Source organism: Diceros bicornis, chromosome 15 (assembly GCF_020826845.1).
Source record: "Diceros bicornis minor isolate mBicDic1 chromosome 15, mDicBic1.mat.cur, whole genome shotgun sequence".
Taxonomy (NCBI): domain Eukaryota; kingdom Metazoa; phylum Chordata; class Mammalia; order Perissodactyla; family Rhinocerotidae; genus Diceros; species Diceros bicornis.
The window spans coordinates 22,791,943-22,814,212 of NC_080754.1; the positions used below are offsets into that span (position 1 = coordinate 22,791,943).

General features: G+C 37.5%; 2 protein-coding genes across 6 annotated transcripts in view; one reads left to right on the forward strand and one right to left on the reverse strand.

Moving 5' to 3' along the window:
* Positions 1–8,153, reverse strand: part of IQCB1 (IQ motif containing B1) — a 45,500-nt gene extending 37,347 nt beyond the window's left edge. For 2 of the 4 annotated variants that reach the window (XM_058555889.1, XM_058555884.1), the window contains exons 1-5: positions 8,076–8,153; positions 7,505–7,591; positions 3,475–3,586; positions 3,079–3,241; positions 481–610 (exon numbers count right to left, since the gene is read on the reverse strand). In XM_058555889.1, the coding sequence (XP_058411872.1) occupies positions 481–610; positions 3,079–3,241; positions 3,475–3,574 (393 nt within the window). In that variant the 5' untranslated portion in view covers positions 3,575–3,586; positions 7,505–7,591; positions 8,076–8,153. The other 2 variants (XM_058555885.1, XM_058555888.1) reach the window with 2 other exon arrangements.
* A 183-nt stretch (positions 8,154–8,336) lies between these two features.
* Positions 8,337–22,270, forward strand: part of EAF2 (ELL associated factor 2) — a 44,413-nt gene continuing 30,479 nt past the window's right edge. Inside the window, exons 1-2 of one of the 2 annotated variants that reach the window (XM_058555890.1) lie at positions 8,337–8,503; positions 18,936–19,030. In XM_058555890.1, coding sequence (XP_058411873.1) covers positions 8,395–8,503; positions 18,936–19,030 — 204 coding nt within the window. In that variant the 5' untranslated portion in view covers positions 8,337–8,394. Of the gene's footprint in view, positions 8,504–18,935; positions 19,031–22,270 lie in introns of those variants that run through there. The other variant, XM_058555891.1, reaches the window with a different exon arrangement.

Here is a 22,270-nt window from a genome sequence, read left to right on the forward strand (position 1 = left end):
AGAGTCCCATATAGTACCTAACACAATTCACCCAAGAAATATTGTTGGATTGAAATGACCCTTATGTTTGAGTTGAAATATTTTGGCTAGAGAAGATCTGAAAGATCAAATAGACAGTTCACCTTTATTCTTCTTCGCCATTGGAGCTACTAAAAGCCTTCGGCCTAGAAAACAATACTTTACTGTTAATTTAAGTAAAAGTATGTTTTAGGAAGATGTTATGAAAATAAATGTCTATAGGTGCTGCTCAGAGTTGAGTAGTAAGGCAGATCCTTCAAAAAGTCATACAGTATGCTTCAGCCAGCACTGTAAAATTTTCAAATGTAGAGATTTTTTGGGGGGGGTTGTAACTTTAAAAATGTTTGAATCCACTACTCTAATTGTAGTTCCAGCCAAATATTGCACATTTGAAAAAAATGTGGAACATCTTCTCAAGAATTAAACTGTTTTGGCTACAAAACACTAAATAAATACATATACCTTAGCTGCATTGATGAAGCATGTTTGCAATCGTCTCCCCAAAACCAGAAAATTTTCTGCAGCCGATGGAAGTAATTCATTGTAAAATTCCTCTGCATCTTCTCCTGGCTCCAAGCCCACACAGCAATGGCTGAAATAAGAGCACAAGTTTGTGACTCAGTTTGTGTTAATTATAAATTTCAGTTGAATGCTAAAGCTTCTATAGACACTGTGCCTTAATGAGAATTTTTAGCAGCTTTCTTTTGTTGCCAAGGCAATAAAGAATTTTTGCTGGAAAATTAGTATAACAACTTTCTAGAAAAGTAAACAGTGGTGTGGACTTTACCCAGAACTCATATACCCTAAAAACCTACTTGTCAATCTTTCAGGAAACAAAATAACTTGGCTCATAATAAAGAAAAACGAGGCAAGTTTTCAGCAAACAAGCTACAAACACTCTAAAAGCAATAGGATACCTAGAACGCCTAATTCATGAATAACATTTGTCTTAATTGATACATTTTAGACATCTGATAGCTGAAAAATACCCAGGGTAGGATCAGTCTGCAAGGGACAGATTAGGAAATCAAACACTCTAATTTTATATCAATTCTATTTTCCAATTAATCTACTTTCCTAAAACTGCAAAGAATCTGACTGCACATTGCTTGTATCAGAAGGGGAAACAGCAAAAACCTAACTCTAGTAGGAACACTTTACAAAATACATCAGAGAAATTCCTTTAGAGAAACGAGCCCTCTTGAATCTGCAAATAAAAGTCACTCTCTGGATATAAAACGAGTATATTCAAAAGTCTCAGGGGCTGGCCTGGTGGTGTAGTGGTTAAGTTCACGTACTCTGCTTTGGCGGCCCAGGGTTCTCAGGTTCAGATCCCAGGCGCGGACCTATGCACTGCTTATCAAGCCATGCTGTGGCAGAGTCCCATTTATATAAATTGGAGGAAGATGGGCACAGATATTAGCTCAGGGCCAATCTTCCTCAGCAAAAAGAGGAAGATTGGCAACGGATGTTAGCTCATGGTCAATCTCCCTCACCAAAAAAAAAAAAAAAAGTCTCAATAATAAAAAATATTTTTGTAGACTAATACCAAAAAAAGACCCCAACCCAAGAATGGTCTCTGTGTGTATATTCTAATGAGGAAGTATTGCTGTTTGAGGCTTTTCCACAAAATGTGCAGACACTGATAAGCAATAGTGACTACATATTGAGCATGTTAAAAATTTAACTGGCTAATGCTCAATGTATCATGTTTTCTTTTTTTTTTTTGCACATCAATTCCTAAAGTTAATGGACTAACACGCACATGTATTAGTTTCTCTTTTCCTTTGGTTCCTAAAGTTAATTATTTCAGAGTACCTAGTTTGATTGAGAACATTAATAAACGAAATTGTTTTTTGTAAATTCACAAACATGGCAATTTCTTAAGACTTGGATTCCACCCGTGAGAGCCTATCTCAATCAACATTTTCATGAGCTAATATATCTAATCAAAACAAAGACATAAGGCTTTATTTACTTATACTTTAATTAAAGTATAAAAAAGAATATTATGGGCCAGCCCCATGGCTTAGTGGTTAAGTGCACGTGCTCCGCTACTGGTGGCCTGGGTTTGGATCCTGGGCACGCACCGAGGCACCACTTCTCTGGCCATGCTGAGGCCACGTCCCACATACAGCAACTAGAAGGATCTGCAACTATGACATACAACTATCTACTGGGGCTTTGGGGGAAAAAAAAAAGGAGGAGGATTGGCAATAGATGTTAGCTCCTCTGCAAAAAGAGGAGGATTAGCATGAATGTTAGCTCAGGGCTGATCTTCCTTACCAAAAAAAAAAAAAAAAGTGCTGTACCATCGGCACAGAAAAGAATATTATGTACATTTGTTAATTGTTTTTTCTAACTGTATACCTTGAATCTGGCCTTTATCTAGTAACAAATTAGGAGTAAGCAGTTTTGAAAGCTAAGATCCAATTAGTAATGCACACTTCCAGTTACTTAATTAGGAAGTGGCTTAGACACTGAGAACACCTGGTTTATTTTATTGTCTCCTTTAAAAAAAAGATTTTGATCTCTTTTCTCTTAATTTCTAGCATGGCAGTAGATGAGTAAATGCTGCTTCTAAATTTTATTGATGGGATTTGGGTTACCTAATGAAATATCCAGTTGAGATAGCTAAATCAATACACAGTGAAATAAACAGTTTCTATAGTTGTTCTATAGTACTTTGCTTATGACTTTCATTTCAGCACTATTTCATTCTGCTTTGTATGATGATGTCTTCACTTTTATCTTAGTATCTTCACTTCTTCATATATTCCTTAGTCAATGAAGAGTCTGTTAGGTACTTGGGATTCAGTGGTGAGCAAAACACATGATCACCATCTTCACAGAGTTGATGGAATAAAATTTTAGATAGTGAAATATTCAAAAATACAGTTATGAATAATAATATATAGTATGAAGGAAAAGTACAACCATAACCTACCACAGGAGGTTGCCACTGCTCGTTAGGCAGATGAATAAAAAGAAGCAAGTGTTGAAAATAAGAATCTACTACTATATTCCTCAAGAACAAGCTGACTTACTGCTTTACTTTACCTTAATATCTGTGTAAGCTGGGAAATTGTAGTCCAACCACCCTGGATTCGAGAACAATCTTGACTGAGGACCAAGAGGCAATATTGAATGAGGTCATAACAATATATATCTTGTTTGATTTTCTTCAACTCTGAGCTTCCTAAAGGTGTGTTGTTTATTATTTCTAAGGCAAAAGGAAATAAGATATACTTATTTTTGCTCAATAAATCCAAGAGCTATCTGTATTTTTATAGGATGAATAATAACTAAAAAGTCATTAAAAAGGAAAAAAAATCACTGCTTTATCACAATGCTAAGATTTCTCCGAACAAATCAGAAACAAATGCTAAAGTTGTACCCATGATGGAACTGTTTTGTTGCTTAAACAGTGTTAGCCAATCACAAAGATTTTCTTACCTTTTAACTTCAACAGTATAACAGGGACATTCTGCTCAGGACTTTTTGCAACTTCAGCAGCTAGAGATAAGATCCTTGGGTCTGTACCTGTTGGCTTCATTTTTCATATCACCTATATTTTAATAGATTCAGAAAAATAAAGGTCAAACAGCCCTAAAATATTCACTCCCTAAGTAATGTTTGAAATATAGTTTCAATATAAAGGAAAACAGCTTTGCCTGCTTTCTTTGAGAAGTGAAGAGTAGATTTTTTTTCATTTCTTCCTTACAGAAAACTCTTGTTTTTCTAACTAGTGTACCTCTAAAAGAGCTAGAGACCCTTATACCTTACAGTAACAGTTACAGTGTTATTTATTATTCACTCATTAAGAGTCAGGAACTGTGTTTGGTGCTTCACATGCACTCTCTCTAGTCGGCACAACAATCCTAGAACAGGAATTTTCTTTTATCATAAGAGAGAAACTGTGCAGAAAAGAGCTAACACAGGCCTGAGACTGCTATCCTTTCAAACAGCTCCTTACAAGATTGCCCTTGGCTGGTGTCTAGGAACTTGGATTTCAGGAGGGTTTCCACCATTCCCTAATAAGAGTGGTTCACTGTGCTTAAACTGTTTGTAAAAACAATGTGGTTTATGATGAACACCTGCTTTCCTTCCCGAAATTTGGAATGGTACATAACAGCAGAGGATGCCTACATGACCATCCTCCAATAAAGACTCTGGTCACTGAACCCCTAGTGTGCTTCCCTGGTAGACAACACTTCAACATGTTGTCACAATTCATTGCAGGAGGAATTAAGCGTGTCTTATGTGATCCCACTGGGAGAGGACTCTTGGAAGTCTGCATCTCTTTTCCTCTGGCTTTTGCCCCATGTGCCTTTTCCCTTGCTGATTTTGCTATGTATTCTTTCACTGTAATAAATCACAGCTGTGAATGACTACATATCCTGAGAACTGTGAGCCCTTCTAGCAAATCACTGAAACTGGGGTTGGTCTTGGGGATTTCCAACACGAAACTCAGAAATGTTATGTAATTATAAGATAACCAAAGCTTGCTTATAAACAGCATAGTGAATAAAATCAATTATATTAAAATAAAAAAAAATCCACATCCTGATTCAGTTTGTTTCTAAAACTTTTCTTTATAAAAAGTTTTAATTTAAGGCATTCAAAGCTCAAAATGTCATCATTTAAAAAAAGCATAATCTTTACCTATAATTAATAAAAGCTAACATACATTAAGTGTTTACTATGAACTAAGCACTGTGCTAAGTGCTTCTACATGCATTATCTTATTTAATCCTAACAGGACTATGAGGTAGAGCCTATAATCATCTCCATTTTACAGGTAAGAAAAATAAAGCTCGAAGAAGTTGACAAACTTGTTCTGGTTCCAACTGCATGTGGTAGAGTCAGTAATCAAATTCAGATCAGTCTGACTTCAAAGTCTGTGGTTTTCATTACAATGTTCATTATATTCCCTCCCATGTAAAACAGTAAAAAACACAAAACATATTCCCAAGTGACCTACTTCTAACTCACTTTTTTATCTATTATTCTTCATAACTGGCACCACAGCCCATCCTTTATATTGACGAGTTGGCCTAATACATGCATCCAAAAATCATCCCTTATTAGGTAAAATATAAATCATTAAAAAACAAGTTTTCTGGAAATATTTTAAAGAAAGCCCAGCACAACTCTTGGCACATAGTAGGCATATAACTTTCCAAGAGACTACATAGAGAGTTATCTCATTCTTTCGAATGGCTGCATTCTGCTATGCTTCCTTTGTTAAGAGTGTATCAAAATGTATTTAAACATCCTGTCTACTGGAAGTCATTCACAGTGTACACTATCACAAGCAATGCTGCAATGAATATCAATGTACATGTGTTTAGGCACTCATGCTAGTACTGGTAGAGTGAATTTCCCTTGAAGTTGGATGGCTTGGTCACAGGATATATCTTTAAAATTTTGATTAGATGATACCAAATTTTTCTCTAAAATGGGTGTTCTAATTTATACTTCCACCAACAATGTATGAGGGTGCTCATTTTACTATAAGTTTACTAATACATAATATGTTCTTCTACATTTTTGCTAATCCACTAGATGAAAAATGGTATCATCTTGTTTTAATTTGTATTTCTTTGATTATTAGTAGGTTAGGCACATTTCATGTTCCCTGGCCATTTCTTCTTTCATATATTTTCTATTCATATCTCTTAACAATTTTTCTATCAGCTTGTCTTATTCTTTCACAGAAGCTTTAATCTATTCATACAGGGATATGAACTCTTTATCCTTTATATTGGCTATAAACACTTTCTCCTTGTCTGTCATATAATTTTTTAAGTTTGATTATAGTGGCTTTACCATAGTTTTACAAATTTTTTATAGTCAAGTATAACAATCTTTACCTCTATGGCTTCTGCCTTTGGTGTCATGCTTAGAAAGGTTCTCCCTACCCTAAGTGCTAATATATATTCTCCTAATTTTTTCTAGTGTTTTTATAGTTTTGTTTTACTTACCTTCATTTACTTATATCTTTATTTATATCTTCAATACACATGTAAGTTATTTTTGTGAATGGTGTAAGAAATCTAAATTTTTTCAAGTTAGATGAGGTTACAGATTGGTGAAAAAAGAACAAATGCACATAGCTGTCAGAAATTCCTAAGGTAATTTCTCATGAAGAGATATAATAGAAGCAATCTGAAATGTCACTTGGGCATATTTTTAGAATCTATTTAGTTCATTAATCTATTTGTTTATTTCTGGGCTAGTACAACAGAATTCATTTTAATATATGTTTAGAGAAAATTCATACTAGAAAGTAAGCTTCACAAGGGCAGAATTCATACCATCCTTGGTTGTCTTCTTATCTCTCTGGTTCACTACTACATTCCCAGAGGCTAGACTAGTGCCTGGCCTGTGGTAGGTACTTAATAAATACATGTTGGAAGAATGAATAATTGCACAAACTTTGAGCATTCCAAAACTCAATTTCCTGACCCTCTGCTTTTCTCCTTGTCACAAAATGGAAACCTCAGATTTCTGATTGGAAGCCTTTTTAAGGTAAAATCGACTTGAAACACTGTTCTTGCTCTCTGGCTAACATAATGAAACATCACTGAAATATTGTCATTATCACCACATGTGTGTAGGGCACTATGTTAGATGCAAGCGTCACAAAGATTTTATATAGGACAGATGCCCTGCTCATGTTCTGGTTGGGAAAGAAAAGTATACACACACACATATATACATATATGTAAAATAATTATATAAAAAGCGTTACGTGCCAAATAGATGACACAGACAATAAGAATACAAACCACAGAGTTGGTGGACTGGGCATCCCTGAACGAGTTTTCTTAGCTGTAAAGTAAACAAAATAGCAATTCCTACCTCCTAGAATAATTCAAGATTTAGAAGAGAAGGCAGCCACCACGGATGGTCCTAAAATGTTGCATGAGAGCAGAGTTAAGCCTCAATAATAACCATTTGGAAAGCTTTTACTATATGCCATGAACTGTTTTAAACGCTTTCATGTATTAACTCATTTAACCCTCTCACCAACTCTCAGGTATAAGTACTATTATTTTTCCCCCAGTTTTAATGACGAGCATACTTAACTTTGGTTTGCACAAGTCACACTATACAGTATGAAGCTGAGGTTCAAGTCCAAAAATTCTGGCTCCAGAAGCTGAGCGCTTAACTACCACATGAAACAGAGTACCCCTTAAAAGAGCAGAATTAAGACAAGCAGAGAGGTTGCGGGAGACACATCCATCTACCCGCCTGGAACGATAAACCGACAAATCTGGCTAAGGCAGAAGGTCAGTGAAGGAGTAGAGTCTGATCACATAACTACCCTGAAAGACCGCCACCTGATATGGCAACGATTTGTAAACTTTCTCATGGGCGCTTCTCCTCTAATACAGCACTTCTCTCCTCTTTACCATTGAACTCACGAACTTTTGACAGAGAAAAAAGACAATTAGTTTTCAACTATTAAAGCTATTACCCTGTTGCCAGAGCACGAGCTCGATCCTCTGGGAACCTCGTCTTCCCGGCCTCCACGGATCACCGCCGTTACCGCCGCCGCGGATCACTGTGAAGGAAATAAATAAAAGAAGCAACCCGATGCAATCGACTTGCAACTGATCCTAAACATCTGCAGTTCCTAACTCCGAATCATTTTTTCCTCTCCCTCCCGGTCCCCTGTCCCGGTCCTGACACCACCGGGAACTTCCGCTGGGACAGAAGGTCAGAAAACGATTGCTGAGGTAACGGCGTCGCCTCCAGTCAGGTCCAAGGACCGAGGCTCCGAGGCCGCGGGGTCTTTTACTCGGCATTCTAGACCCAGCTCTGGCGCTACCAGGCCTTGGGCAAGACGCCAGGCCTTGTGCCCAGACTCCGCCCCTCCCCGGGCCTCAGTTTCCACACCAGATCTCCACAGAAAGGGCGTGGAGCACGCCGATTCTCCCGTTAAGAGCCCCTACGTGCCGGGTCAGTTGGCCCAGAAACCTTGGGGTGCCGGCCTGCCGCTATCCCGGGGCCCTCTCCTTCCCCAGCCGCCAACTTCGGACGGTCACCTCATGCTCGCTCGGCGTTCCTCCACCAAAGCACCCCGCTCCCACCACCCACCTCCCTTGCGCGGCTTCCCGGGACGGCGTGCGTCGCAACGCGGGAATGGGCCTGGAGGCGGGACCACGATCCTCGGAGCCAAGGGGCGGGGCGCCACTAGCCAGGCAACCAATCGCACGCGAGAAGCGCCCGGTGGGGCCGCGCGCGTCGGGCGGGGGGCGGAGTCCGTGGTGGCTGGGCGGGCCGCAACAAGTGCAGCTGGTTCAGGCTGAGGTGGCAGATGGTAGCGAGCGGCGCGAGTGGAGGCCAAGTCGGAGCCCGAGCATAATGATGAATGGAACAGGGGGACGCCCGCGCATTGACAGTCGCGAGCGGGTTCTCAAGTTAGGCGAGAGTTTCGAGAAGTATCCGCGCTGCGCCTTCCACACTGTGCGCTGTGAGTGAGGATGACCCCGGGGAAAGAGGGGGAGCTCTGGGTATGGGGGTGTGAAGGCACAGACCTCTCTGAGCTGTGTTCCCACAGACCTCCTTCCTCTGCTGGAGAATGGGGTGCCAGCGCGATCCGCTGCCCTCCGTGAGGTCCTAGAAGGTCAGTGGAAGGAGCCGGAGTCGAGCAGGTGTGGGTAAACCCTGGGCAGAGAGATTCAAGTGAGACCAACAGGCAGAAAAGGAAACTTTGTGGACAGGGTCTGCATGGGTGACTGTGGAGACAGGCGTGACTGGTGGATGATGCAGAGGTGGAAAGGAAAATAATGTGGCAAATGGAAGAGAGCAAAGAACCCAACTATTATGCAGGGGGCAGAGAATGCCTGGGGCTGGTGGGGAAATATTCTCTCCCTTCTTCACTTTTTCTGTCTCTGGCTGATGAGGTTCTTATTTAGTGTGTTCCTGGGGTGAGATTCTGAACCATTCTGATCTGTATCTCTTTTGGACCCCTGATTTCATTCAGTCACTTATCAAATACTGATTATCAAAGTGTTGGAGGGTGTGTCTTTAATTTCTTCATTAAAAAGATACTTAACCTCCCTATGATTTCTTTTGATTTTCTCTTGGTTGTCCTCTGGGACTAGTTTTGATAAATTATTCTTTTTTGTGTTGTTGAGGTGGAAAAGGGAGCTCTTTTGCTTTAATAGTTGGATGGTGTAGATTCCAGGAAGGAAAATGTAGCATATTATGATTTGGCATGTAAAACATTCCTTCTTTGCATAATAGCCCTCATAGAATTATAGAGCGGAAAGGAAACTCTGAGGTCATTGAATCATAACCTCTTATTTTTCTGTGGCAAAATTGTGAAGTAGGTAGTTTTTCACTTCCTTTCCCCAGCCCTGCCATTCCTTTGTGTCTCATCATTCCACCTTTCTCAGTCATTCTGCCCTTAGACTGTCCACAGATCTCTATGGTTTTTATTCGGAAGTGTTCCACGCTTCCATCAAAACACCCAATTAAAACTCACATTCTCCAAAAGTTTACTTAAGTTTTAGATAATCTAATGATAGTAACTCACAGTAAAGGTATGAAGAACCAATAGGTTGAACTTTCCAAGGATATATTTACATTTTATAAAAGGGTTTTATTAAGCAAAATTAATATCCAATTGGTAGAATAAATGAGGGAGGTATTTGCAAACAGAAGATCTTCAACAGTGTCTCTGGTTTATTCTTCTTTATCTAACTCTCATCCAAGGATCCCCACAGTGAGACAGCTAGTGCTGGCTGTGCAGTTTCTCTCCTTCAGTCCCATTTTCCAAAAGTATGATATAGTTCTTATCTGGTTTCTCCATGCCTTTCTCTCAAATAATATCTCCTCTCTCCTTTCCTCTTCTTTCTCAGGTATGCAGTAGTTTTAGTATTAATTTTTCAAGTTACAAACTTTAAGATTATAAAAATTTCTCAGAGGCCGACCCAGTTGCGTAGTGGTTAAGTTCGCGTACCCCACTTCGGCGACCCAGGGTTCGCCAGTTTGGATCCCGGACGTGGACCTACACACTGCTCATCAAGCCATGCTGTGGCAGCGTCCCACATACAAAATAGAGGGAGATTGGCACAGGTGTTAGCTCAGGGGCAATCTTCCCCACCAAAAAAAAAAAAATTTGCTCAAGAATATATTTTCATATAACTCAGGTATATATTCTCTTTTTAAGGGCATGAACCCCAAATTAAGTGAATTAAAAAAAGCCTTTGAAAAACACTTGGCAGGTGCTTCAGAACCTTTCATTTATAAAAGTTCTCAAAATGCTGGAATTGTGTCTTCAGAGTCAGAGAATCAGATGATCCAACTACAAGAATGAAAATAAACAAAAATAAGCAAAACAACAGCAGTAATAACAACCACAATAAACCCAGAGGTTTGAATACACTCTTAGTCCTGTGGAAGACATTAGAAAGGTTTTCAGGCCTTAGTTTTATTCTTATTGTTGAAGCAGGCAGAATATTTCTAAATTTATTTAAATAATACTAGTCATTATCCTTGAGGATAGGTTCATTTCCCATATGATCCTCACTCTTAAGGACTCAGAGTGAGGGATGGAAACGATAGAATAGGAAATCTGACTTTCATACAGAGCAGATGGACCTAATTTATAACAAACACTGAAGTCAATGTAATCTGCAAGGAAGTAAAATTCTATCTTTATGTATAGAGGTAAAGACTGTCCAATATGCTGAGGCTTTGAAAAAACCTGAATGTGAATTCTGGCCTCCACCACCTATATATGTAGTGTAACTTTGGAAACATTCTCTAAGCTCTCAACCTCAGTTTTCTTATATGTAAAATGATAATAATAATATCAACATTTCAAAGTTTTTAAGGATTAAATAACATAGCAGAAACAACCTAGCACAGTATTTGGTGCATGGTAGAGAATAAATAGTAGTTACCATTATTCTTGAAGGGTTATATTCATGTGTATATGAGGAGTGCCAATGAATGTAATTTACTTAGACTTCCAAAAAGCATTTATCAGGGCTTGGCGATAAAACCTGTCAAAAAGATAGCTAGCATGTGGTAGGGAAGACATGGGATGTTCTATAAATGATAAGCTAAATGCTTAGCAACAAATGTTTCACTGGGTAGAAGAGTTTGAGTAACAGGACCCACTAGAATAAATTTTCGATTTGGGCTAGTGCTAGTTTTACAATTTATATGCAGATAAAGGAATAAATGTTGAAATTCTTAAGTTTGTAAATGACACCACTTTTTGCTGTCATGAAATGATGAACTCATGGGCAGTGAGTACAGGAAGGCTGTCTGAGGTGTCAAGTGGAGCCACTCCCCAAAAGGTGGTTGTTAAGCTTTGGTGTGAGCAAATATTAGAAAGTACACAAATGAAAAATATGATTAAAATTATATTCACAGTTAATGTTCTCTGATCAGTGCAGTATATTGGAAAGGGTGTGGGTTTTGGAGTTAGTTGAATTAATTCAAATCTCAGGAAGTAAATTTATGATAGTAATTTTGGATTCTTTTATGAAGATATTGATGTTATGTGATGCTTCAGCCAAAATAGTCAGAAAAGTGATCAACATTGACAGAAAAAGTATTAAGTACAAAGTAGAAAATGTTTTTCTACTCTTTATGTAATATAAGTAATTGTACTGTAAACCTGAAGAAAATAGCAGGATGAAGGAAATCCAGAGAGAATAAATGAATGGTAAAATTGGTGGTGAGGTTTCCAAACCAAGAAGTACCGAAAGAAAGAAACTACAGTAATCCCTCTTTATCAGAGATTTCGCCTTCCTCGGTTTCAGTTACCGATGGTCAACTGTGGTCCAAAAATATTAAATGGAAAATTCCAGAAATAATTCATAAGTTTTAAATTGTGTGCCATTCTGAGTAGTATGATGAAATCTCACCCTGTCCTACTCTATCCTACCTAGGATGTGAATCATCTGTTTGTCCAGCATATCCATGCTGTATATGCTACCTGCCTGTTAGTCACTTAGTAGCCATCTTGGTTATTGGATTGACTGTCGCAGTATAGCAGTGTTTAAGTAACTCTTATTTTACTTAATGATGGCCCCAAAACACAAGAGTGCTGATGCTGGCAATTCGGATATCTCCAAGAGAAGCTGTAAAGTGATTCCTTTAAATGAAAGGTGAAAGTTCTTGACTTAATTAAGGGAAGAAAAAAATTATACGCTGAGGTTGCTAAGATCTACATTAACTTTTTTTTTTTTGCAGGGGGAGGATCAGCCCTGAGCTGACATCCATGCTAATCCTCCTCTTTTTTGCTGAGGAAGACCGGCTCTGAGCTAACATCTATTGCCAATCCTCCTCCTTTTTTTTTCCCCCAAAGCCCCAGTAGATAGTTGTATGTCATAGTTGCACATCCTTCTAGTTGCTGTATGTGGGACACGGCCTCAGCATGGCCGGGGAAGCGTTGCGTCGGTGCACGCCCGGATCCGAACCTGGGTGGCCAGCAGCGGAGCTTGGGCACTTAACCGCTAAGCCACGGGGCCGGCCCCCTACATTAACTTTTATTACAGTTTATTGTTATAATTATTCTATTTTACTGTTATTGTTAATCTCTTACTGTGCCTAATTTATAAATTAAACTTTATCATAGGTATGTATGTATAGGAAAAAAACATAGTATATATAAGGTTCGGTACTATCTGCGGTTTCACACATCCACGGGGGAGCATATCTGCTGCAAATAAGGGGAGACTACTGTATTTAGTCTGGAATCATAGCAACTTAGAAAAGAATACATTTGACATTTGGAAGCATAGAAAGCATGAACATGAGATTATTCAACAAATGTTATAATTATAGAACTATACTCAATCCCTTGAAACTCAAACATTATATACTTAAAAAAAACTTGTTTGAAGCTAAATAAAAGAAAACATTGTTTAATAAAATGAGTAATAAAAAGTGGAATTTATTAATTCTAACAAGAGAATAATTAGAAATGTAATTAGGATCAGAATAGTTTTTGACAGACTTATTGATTATAAATTTGTACTTATCATTAAGTAAAGCTACAGATATTTTGAGTACATTTCTGTCTCTTATAGTTATCTCATATACTATAGGCATTGATAGGCTTCAGGGGCTTCTGAATCCCTTGAAATTATACAGTATTTGATATGTATGCTAATATATGCGTTTTTCTGTGGAGAGGATCTATGGCTGGTCTATAATTTTCATCAGATTCCCACAGGGACTTATGACTATTCCTCATCTTCTAACACTCCCCCCAACATAAACAAAAGTTGAGAACTGTGGATATAAGGCAAAGAAGCTATGTAAAATGAGTGGATAGAGTATGTGGCTTGAGTTCCTGACTTCATCTTTTCTTGGCTTCATTACTTTAGAGGAGTTACCCATTTGTAAAATATAAGTGACAATATTCAATTCAAAGAGTTGTTGTGGAGATCAAAAGTGATTGATACAAAGAAAAAGAATCAACTTTTAAACACCAAAACCGAGGTTATAGATTAACAGCCTATTGGCTGAGTTTGACTTTCGTGATGCTTTATTTGACCCACACAGTTGTTGTAGTTTTAACATTAATTAGTTGTAAATACCTAAAAATCAAGATCTTTTATACAAAAATATGGATTACCAGTTTCTCTTCAAAAAATCAGAAGATAACTTGGCAATACTGAGCCCATATTCCTCTTGGCAGCGATTGGCTGGAGCCGGGTTGTGGTTGTTCTCTTGACATTGGGCTTAATCATTCTCTAGGTCACTATGGTTCATGCTGGTCAGCTTCACTGCCTTGAGTTACCTGTCTGGCCTCTCCTCTAACACATTATTTAGCTGTAGTTAAATGACAGTCACACCTCTCAATGTTGTCCTTTGTGTCACTGTCAGAAAAATATGGGAAGTCAGAGGGCCGTGGTTTTACTCTAGGATGTCATTTCTAATGTTTTACATATTTGTCATAGCGAATTCTTTACTGTCAACTAATAAGTGATGGGTGCACTTTATGAGAACAGAAGTATACTATGAAAAGTACAAAAGGAATATGGCAATATCTACCCTAAAGAAATGAGAGTCTTGAAGTAGAGTTGAATCTGATTCTCAGGAAACAAGTAGAAAACAAGCCTTTTACGTATAAGTTAGCTTAAATAAGTTTATACTTAAAATAAGGTTAAAGGTGGTTCAGAAAAGGGTAAACAATATGAACTAGAGTCAATTACAGAGATCTTTTATGTACCCATTATATTAAAGATATTGTGCTGGGAGCCACAATTCTGTAGGAATTAAACTATGAGGTATTGTGCTTTAAAAAATTACAGTCTAATAGGACATGTCCACAAAGAGGTAAATAATATCAGGTAATTTATATTAGGTTTTGATGAGTGGTGTGGTAAATGCTACAGAAGTGGATAAGAAATTGAGATTTTTGGAGAGTAGGGAAAGGGCTGCACCCTGAGATTTTGGAGAGTAGGGAAGGGCTTCCCTCCTTCAGGAAAGAGGACATTGAAATAGGATTCAAATTCTAAGAGAGCAAAAGCACAGAGAAAAGCAGAAGGGCGAGCTGTAGTACTTTGATAGTTTAGCCTTTTGTTGATTGAAAACCAGTTTGTCCTCAGCAAGAATCGAAGGAGACGGCTCTGAAAGATGTTATGAAAGAAGACATAATGATTAGAAGTGAGTGATGAAGAAGATTGAGGAATATTTAGAGGAATACTTACATTGATGAGCAGAACCTTGAAGGATAGTTAAACTTAGAAAGTTGAGGACATTTTTTTTTATTGATGTTTTAATAGTTTTCAACATTGTGAAATTTTGGGTTGTACATTTTTGTTTGTCCATCACCATATATATGACTCCCTTCACCCCTTGTGCCCACCCCCCAGCCCCCTTGCCCCTGGTAACCACAATAGAGTTTTCTCTGTCCGTGTGTTGGTTTATATTCCACATATGAGTGAGATCATACAGTGTTTGTCTTTCTCCTTCTGGCTTACTTCACTTAACATAATACCCTCCAGGCTTATCCATGTTGCTGCAAATGGGACGATTTTGTCTTTTTTTATGGCTGAGTAGTATTCCATTGTATATGTATATACCACATTTTCTTGATCCAGTTGTAAGTCGAGGGCCACTTAGGTTGCTTCCACTTCTTGGCTATGGTGAATAATGCTGCAATGAACATGGGGGTGCATAAGCCTCTTTGGATTGTTGATTTCAGGTTCGTTGGATAGATTCCCAGTAGTGGGATGGCTGGATCATAAGGCATCTCTATTTTTAATTCTTTGAGGAATCTCCATACCGTTTTCCATAGAGGCTGCACCAGTTTGCATTCCCACCAGCTGTGTATGAGGGTTCCTGTTTCTCCACATCCTCTCCAACATTTGTTGTTTTTTGTCTTGGTGATTATAGCCATTCTAACAGGCATGAGGTGATATCTTAGTGTTGTTTTGATTTGCATTTCCCTGATGATTAATGATGTTGAACATCTTTTCATGTGCCTATTGGCTATCTGTATATCTTCTTTGGAGAAGTGTCTGTTCATTTCCTCTGCCCATTTTTTGATCGTGTTGTTTGTTTTTTTGTTGTTCAGTTGTGTGAGTTCTTTATATATTATGGAGATCAACCCCTTGTCAGATGTATGTTTTGCAAATATTCTCTCCCAGCTGGTGGGTTGTCTGTTCATCTTGATTCTGGTTTCGTTTGTCTTGTAGAAGCTCTTTAATCTGATGAAGTCCCACTTGTTTATTTTTTCTTTAGTTTCCCTAGTCTGGGTAGACATGTCATCTGAAAAGATTCCTTTATGACCAATGTCAAATAGTGTGTTGCCTATATTTTCTTCTATGAGTTTTATAGTTTCAGGTCTCACCTTCAGGTCTTTGATCCATTTTGAGTTAATTTTTGTGAATGGCGATAGCAGATGGTCCACTTTCATTCTTTCGCATGTGGCTGTCCAGTTTTCCCAACACCATTTATTGAAGAGACTTTCCTTTCTCCATTGTATGTTCTTGGCTCCTTTGTTGAAAATTAGCTGTCCGTATATGTGTGGTTTTATTTCTGGGCTTTCAATTCTGTTCCATTGATCTGTGTGTCTGTTTTTGTACCAGTACCATGCTGTTTTGATTACTATTGCTTTGTAGTATGTTTTGAAGTCAGGGACTGTGATGCCTCCTGCTTTGTTCTTTTTTCTTAGGATTGCTTTAGCTATTCGGGGTCTTTTCTTGCTCCTTATAAATTTTAGTATTCTGTTTTCTATTTCTGTGAAGAATGTCATTGGGATTCTGATTGGGATTGCATTGAATCTGTAGATTGCTTTAGGTAATATAGACATTTTAGCTATGTTTATTCTTCCAATCCACATGCATGGGATATCTTTCCATTTCTTTATGTCGTCATTGATTTCTTTCAATAATGTCTTGTAGTTCTCATTGTATAGGTCCTTCACCTCCTTGGTAAGATTTATTCCTAGGTATTTTATTCTTTTTGATGCAATTGTAAATGGTATTATCTTTTTGAGGTCTCTTTCTGTTAGTTCATTATTAGCATACAGAAATGCAACTGATTTTTGTAGATTGATTTTGTACCCTGCAACTTTGCTGTAGTTGTTGATTATTTCTAATAGTTTTCCAATGGATTCTTTAGGTTTTCTATATATAAAATCATGTCGTCTGCAAATAGTGAGAGTTTCGCTTCTTTGTTACCTATTTGGATTCCTTTTATTCCTTTTTCTTGCCTAATTGCTCTGGCCAAAACCTCCAGTACTATGATGAACAGGAGTGGTGAGAGTGGGCAGCCCTGCCTCGTTCCTGTTCTCAGAGGAATGGCTTTCAGTCTTTCCCCATTGAGTATGATATTGGCTGTGGGTTTGTCATAAATAGCCTTTATTATGTTTCCTTCTATTCCCATTTTGTTGAGAGTTTTTATCATAAATGGATGTTGTATCTTGTCAAATGCCTTCTCTGCGTCTATTGAGATGACCATGTGGTTTTGCTTATGTTATTTTTTTGTCTGTTTCCTAAAATCTAGGAATAAGCATCAAGATTTTAAGAGATGGTTATTGCCTGTATTCAGTTTTGAATTAAAGCAGCATGAAGAATAAACCATATTATAAAGAATACTTTGTGTGAATTGTTTATATTCATATGTGTTTAAGGAACTGAGAAATGTATTTCATTTCTTTTCATAGAATTGTTATGAGAATTAAATATGAAGTGTTAAGCAAGGTGCCTGGCATGTTGTAAGTGTTCCATAAATGTTAGCTGTTGTAATTGTCATTGTGAAGCAGGGCCAGCCTTTATTTATTCACAGAGTGATGATTTGATGAGTACTGGAAGATTCTCCTTTCCCAAGATCTGCCCATTATAGTTTCCTAAATTCCACTAATAAATATTCATTACTTTGGATTTCGACTTTTTGCCTTTGGGGCTTCCCTGTTAATATAAAGATACATCTCCTGGGGTAGGGGTAATTGAGAGGGGCCTCTCAGGAGCTGATAATGTTCTATTTCTTGATCTGGTTACTGATTACACCCATGTGTCACTTTGTGAAAATTCATCAAGTTTATGATTTATGTTCTATTTTGCGTGTATGCTGTATTTTAATAAAAAGTTAACCTAGATATGGAGATTCCTCAAAGACTTAAAAATAGAGATGCCCTATGACCCAGCCATCCCACTACTGGGAATCTATCCAACGAACCCGAAATCAACAATCCAAAGAGGCTTATGCACCCCTATGTTCATTGCAGCATTATCCACCATAGCCAAGAAGTGGAAGCAACCTAAGTGGCCCTCGACTGACGATTGGATTAAGAAAATGTGGTATATATATACAATGGAATACTACTCAGCCATAAAAAAAGACAAAATCGTCTCATTTGCAACAACATGGATGGTCCTGGAGCGTATTATGTTAGGTGAAATAAGCCAGAAAGAGAAAGAAAAACACTGTGTGATCTCACTCATATGTGGAATATAAACCAACACATGGACAGAGAAAACTGTACTGTGGTTACCAGGGGCAGTGGGCGGGGGGGGTGGGCACAAGGGGTGAAGGGAGTCATATATATGGTGATGGACAAACAAAAATACACAACCCAAAATTTCACAATGTTAAAAACCATTAAACCATCAATTAAAAAAAAAAGTTAACCTAGAAAATATAAATATAACTCGAGGAATTCTATATCAGAATTATTATCAGTCATTGATATATATTTATGTGAATTATTTTTAAGTGGCTTTCATATCTTAGAGATGTTTAAGCTTGTTCAGCATGTGAAATATGTCAGTACCCTAAGTTCCTTCTAGGTAATATATTCCAATGACATCATTTGAATTATGATTTAACTCAGAATGAAAATTTAATTTCTTCTGAAGTGGCAGATTTGGTTACATTTACACATCCTTTAGTAGTGTGCATATACATGAAAAACTCAAGCTTTAAACTAAATAAGATTCCTTTTTCTTAAGTTTAGCCGTGAATATGTCTTTGCTGTGTATTCATTCATTTTGTATTCCACTAGGACAGCAGACAAGTGATAGTAGGCACCCAAGGTTGTTTAAGAAAAATTTATGGGAGAAAAAGACTGAAAATCGAAAACATTCTACTGTTACCAGTTTTTAACAAATTGTGAGAACACTGACATTATTTAGTTTTCAGCAGTGGAACATCACAGTCTAGTTCATCTTGATCTAAACAGGATTCTGAGGGAGCATGGTTTGAGGAATAGTGTTTAAGCTATTTCTTTTTTTCTCAGAATTATACATACAGCAATAAAGTGGATTGTATTTTGTTTCTTTGTAATACAAAGACTCTTCTAAACCATTTTAATTACTGGCTATTGAAAAATGATTTATCACACTGAAACATGCTCATGTTTTTGATATCTAGGTATCCAGGTATTGTTCCATCTTATAAAAATCCACATCTGTGTCTATTTTTAGATGACTTCAAACCTGCTTCTATTGACACTTCTTGTGAAGGAGAGCTTGAGGTCGGCAAAGGTGAACAGGTGACAATAACTCTGCCAAATATAGAAGTGAGTATTTTTATATATTTAAACTAAAGGGATCTTTTTGCAGGATTTCCACTAAATTTAAATGAAAATAATTGCACAACTTATGTAGGGATAGTCAGTTAAAATGATTAATAAACACACAAAACAAAAAACCTTATTTTAAACTATTTTAGGTAAAACAATCTTAAAATAGTTTTATCTAATAAGTTTCAAGAACTATCATATCAAATGATTTGAAACAATTGGAGGTCTGAACAAATATTTATTAAATTACTATTATGAGCCAGATTTTGTACTTTGAACTAGGAATAATAACATATCCCCTGTCTTCTAGTCCTAATCTTTTTTTTTTTTTTTTTTTTTTGCTGAGGAAGATTTGCCATGGGCTAACATCCGTGCCCATCTTCCTCCACTTTATATGGGACGCCACCACAGCACGGCTTTGACAAGCGGTGCGTCAGTGCGTGCCCCGGATCCGAACCTGCGAACTCCGGGTCATCGAAGCGGAGAACACGCACTTAACCACTTGCGCCACCGGGCCGGCCCCTAGTCCTAATCTTTTATAGCAGATAGACATGTAAACATCTAGTGCTATAAGTTAGAGCACGTATAAAATTCTGTGCAAGCACATAAGTGGAATCAGATACTCTGCATGGTGGAATCTTGAAAGGCTTCACAAGGCAGATGCTATTTGAGCAGAGCCTTAAAGGACAAGTAGAATTTCATCCAGTAGAAAGGGAGTAGAATATTCTAAGTAGAAGGAACAGTATGTGAAAGGCTCTAATGGAGAAAGAACAAGAAGTTTGTGAAATAAATGAATTAATGTAGTAAATTACAGAATAATGAAAAATGATTGAAAGAAGTAGAGACTGGAAAGGTAGATTGGGATCAGATTATGAAGAATCTTTTATGTTGTAGTGTAGAATTTGGACTTTATCCCATCGGTGTTAGAGAACCATTAGAGATTTGTAAGCAGAGAGCGAGCTAACATGGTTAGATTTGTGCTTTTGGAGTGATTTTAGTAATAGTTTGGGGAATGAGTTGGAAAGAAGGAGACTAGGTTAGGGAGGCCTTAACCAAAAGTTTTGTCCATTTTTTAAACTTCCAGGTGTATCCAAGTAACACTGTCAATGCTATTTACATAAATATACAAGTTCTTTGTTCTATGGTCTAGTTTTCTCAGTCCTTGAGTTAGAAATTTCTTAGCATTCAACCTAAGTTTCTATTTCTTCTTTTACATTGACTTAATCTATTCTCAGAGAACACCAAGACTGTAACTTTATACTTTAACATATAAAGAAAACATTGGACTTTCTGAGATTTTTTTCTTTGTTTTGTTTAATTTTTGTAATAGGATCAGCTTTGTGCTGGTTCATCCACATTCTCTTCTATGCATTTATGAGACGGCTTGTCATGGTTAGAGTACGTGTAGCAAGCAAGCTCTCTATCCTCTGGTCTTCTGTCTTTTTCTTATTTATTTATTTATTTATTTGTGAGGAAGATCAGCCCTGAGCTAACATCTGTTACCAATCCTCCTCTTTTTTGCTGAGGAAGATTGGCCCTGGGCTAATATCTGTGCCCATCTTCCTCTACTTTATATGTGGGATGCCTGCCACCGCATGGCTTGCTAAGTGGTGCATAGGTCCGTGCCTGGGATCCAAACCTGTGAACCCCAGGCCGCTGAAGCGGAGCGCACGATCTTAACCACTATGTCACTAGGCCGGCCCTATCTTTTTCTTATTTTTATCAGTCAACACTATTTATTAAGAGCCCACTATTATGTCTCACTGTATCTGTTGCTGCCTCTGAAGATTTTCCTAAGGTTAATTAAATTTATGGGGTCTTTTTATTGTATATTTCTTATTTGCTCTTGGAAACTGAAGGAAATGAAAAATCAATTCAGTATGCGACGTTGTAGATAAGTAAACCTTTGTATTACTCTGTTTTGAAAAGGTATTCAGATTCTGGTGTCTCTAAAATAGTCTGGAAATTTGGAACCCAATAATCTAAGCCTTTTTTGCTTTATGATGTTTATTAAAGAAACCTGAACCATCTACTTAATTTTAGAAGTTATTGAAAAGATATAAATTGATAACAGACACAACTAGCATGATCTCAGATTATAGTATTATCGATCTGTGATGTTTGCAGAAAAACTTGAGTTGAGTTCTTCTTTGCCGTGTAGAATATTGTTTTCTCCAATTGCAGTCTTCCCATCCTCATCGCTCACATTGCTTTTCTACTCCAAGCAGATGGGAATTCTTACATTTATTAATAAACCATTTTCATTCATACATATCCTGCTTTAATCAAGACTTACCATCCACCGTGTGCTTGGTTATGGTCTCAATTGAAATACCTCTTAAAGGAATGACAAATATATGAGGAAATTTCCAAGCCTTCAAATTGTAAATTTCTGAAACAGCAAAGAAATCATTTGGGAAAAAGTAACTCCCTCCGCCAGTCCACCAGAGATATGTCCAGAAAGAATATGCCTCAATGTTTTTGTATGTGTATATGTGTGCATGAGAAAGAGAGAGACAGACAGATGGACAGACCATATAAACATGTACCTTCTGTGTGGTAAGTCCTGTGCTAGGTAGTTAGTGGGAATCCAGAGGTAAACTAGACATGGTCAGTATCCTAAAAAGTACTACTGTTTAATGAGGAAGATAGGAAATAAATGAATAAAATATAGAACTATAGGGCTATCATAAAGATATGCACAAAATATTATGGGAGTACAAAAGAGGAGTAACTCAGCCAGGGGAGGGAGAGGAGACATCAGGACACGCCATCTTGAAGGTGAATTGAAGTTACCCAGGTGAAGGAAAGAGGGAAGAACTTTTTAGGCAGAGAAAAGAGAAATACATGGGCTAAGACAAAGCAACAAAAGTCTGTTATATTTGACGAACTACATATAAGCCACTATGGCTAAGTCAGAAGGTGTGAAAATGGGGACATATTGGAAGATAGAAAAGTATTTAGGATCAGATAATAAAGGGCCTAAATGTGTAATGCGAAAGAATTTGAACTTTATCTTGTAACTCTTTTAGACATCTGGAATGAAAGAGAATTGTTAAAATTACTACCTGTCAAGAGCAAATATTTTTTCTGCTGGGCATACAGTCCTGGAACAATTGTGAATAAGAATAGAAATTACATTCTCAAATAAACTTTGTGAGTTTTTTTCCTCCTTCATTAAAGAACTTCTTTATAGAAGTAGGAGGATTATGTTTCTTCCGAGTTCTTAAGTTTGGG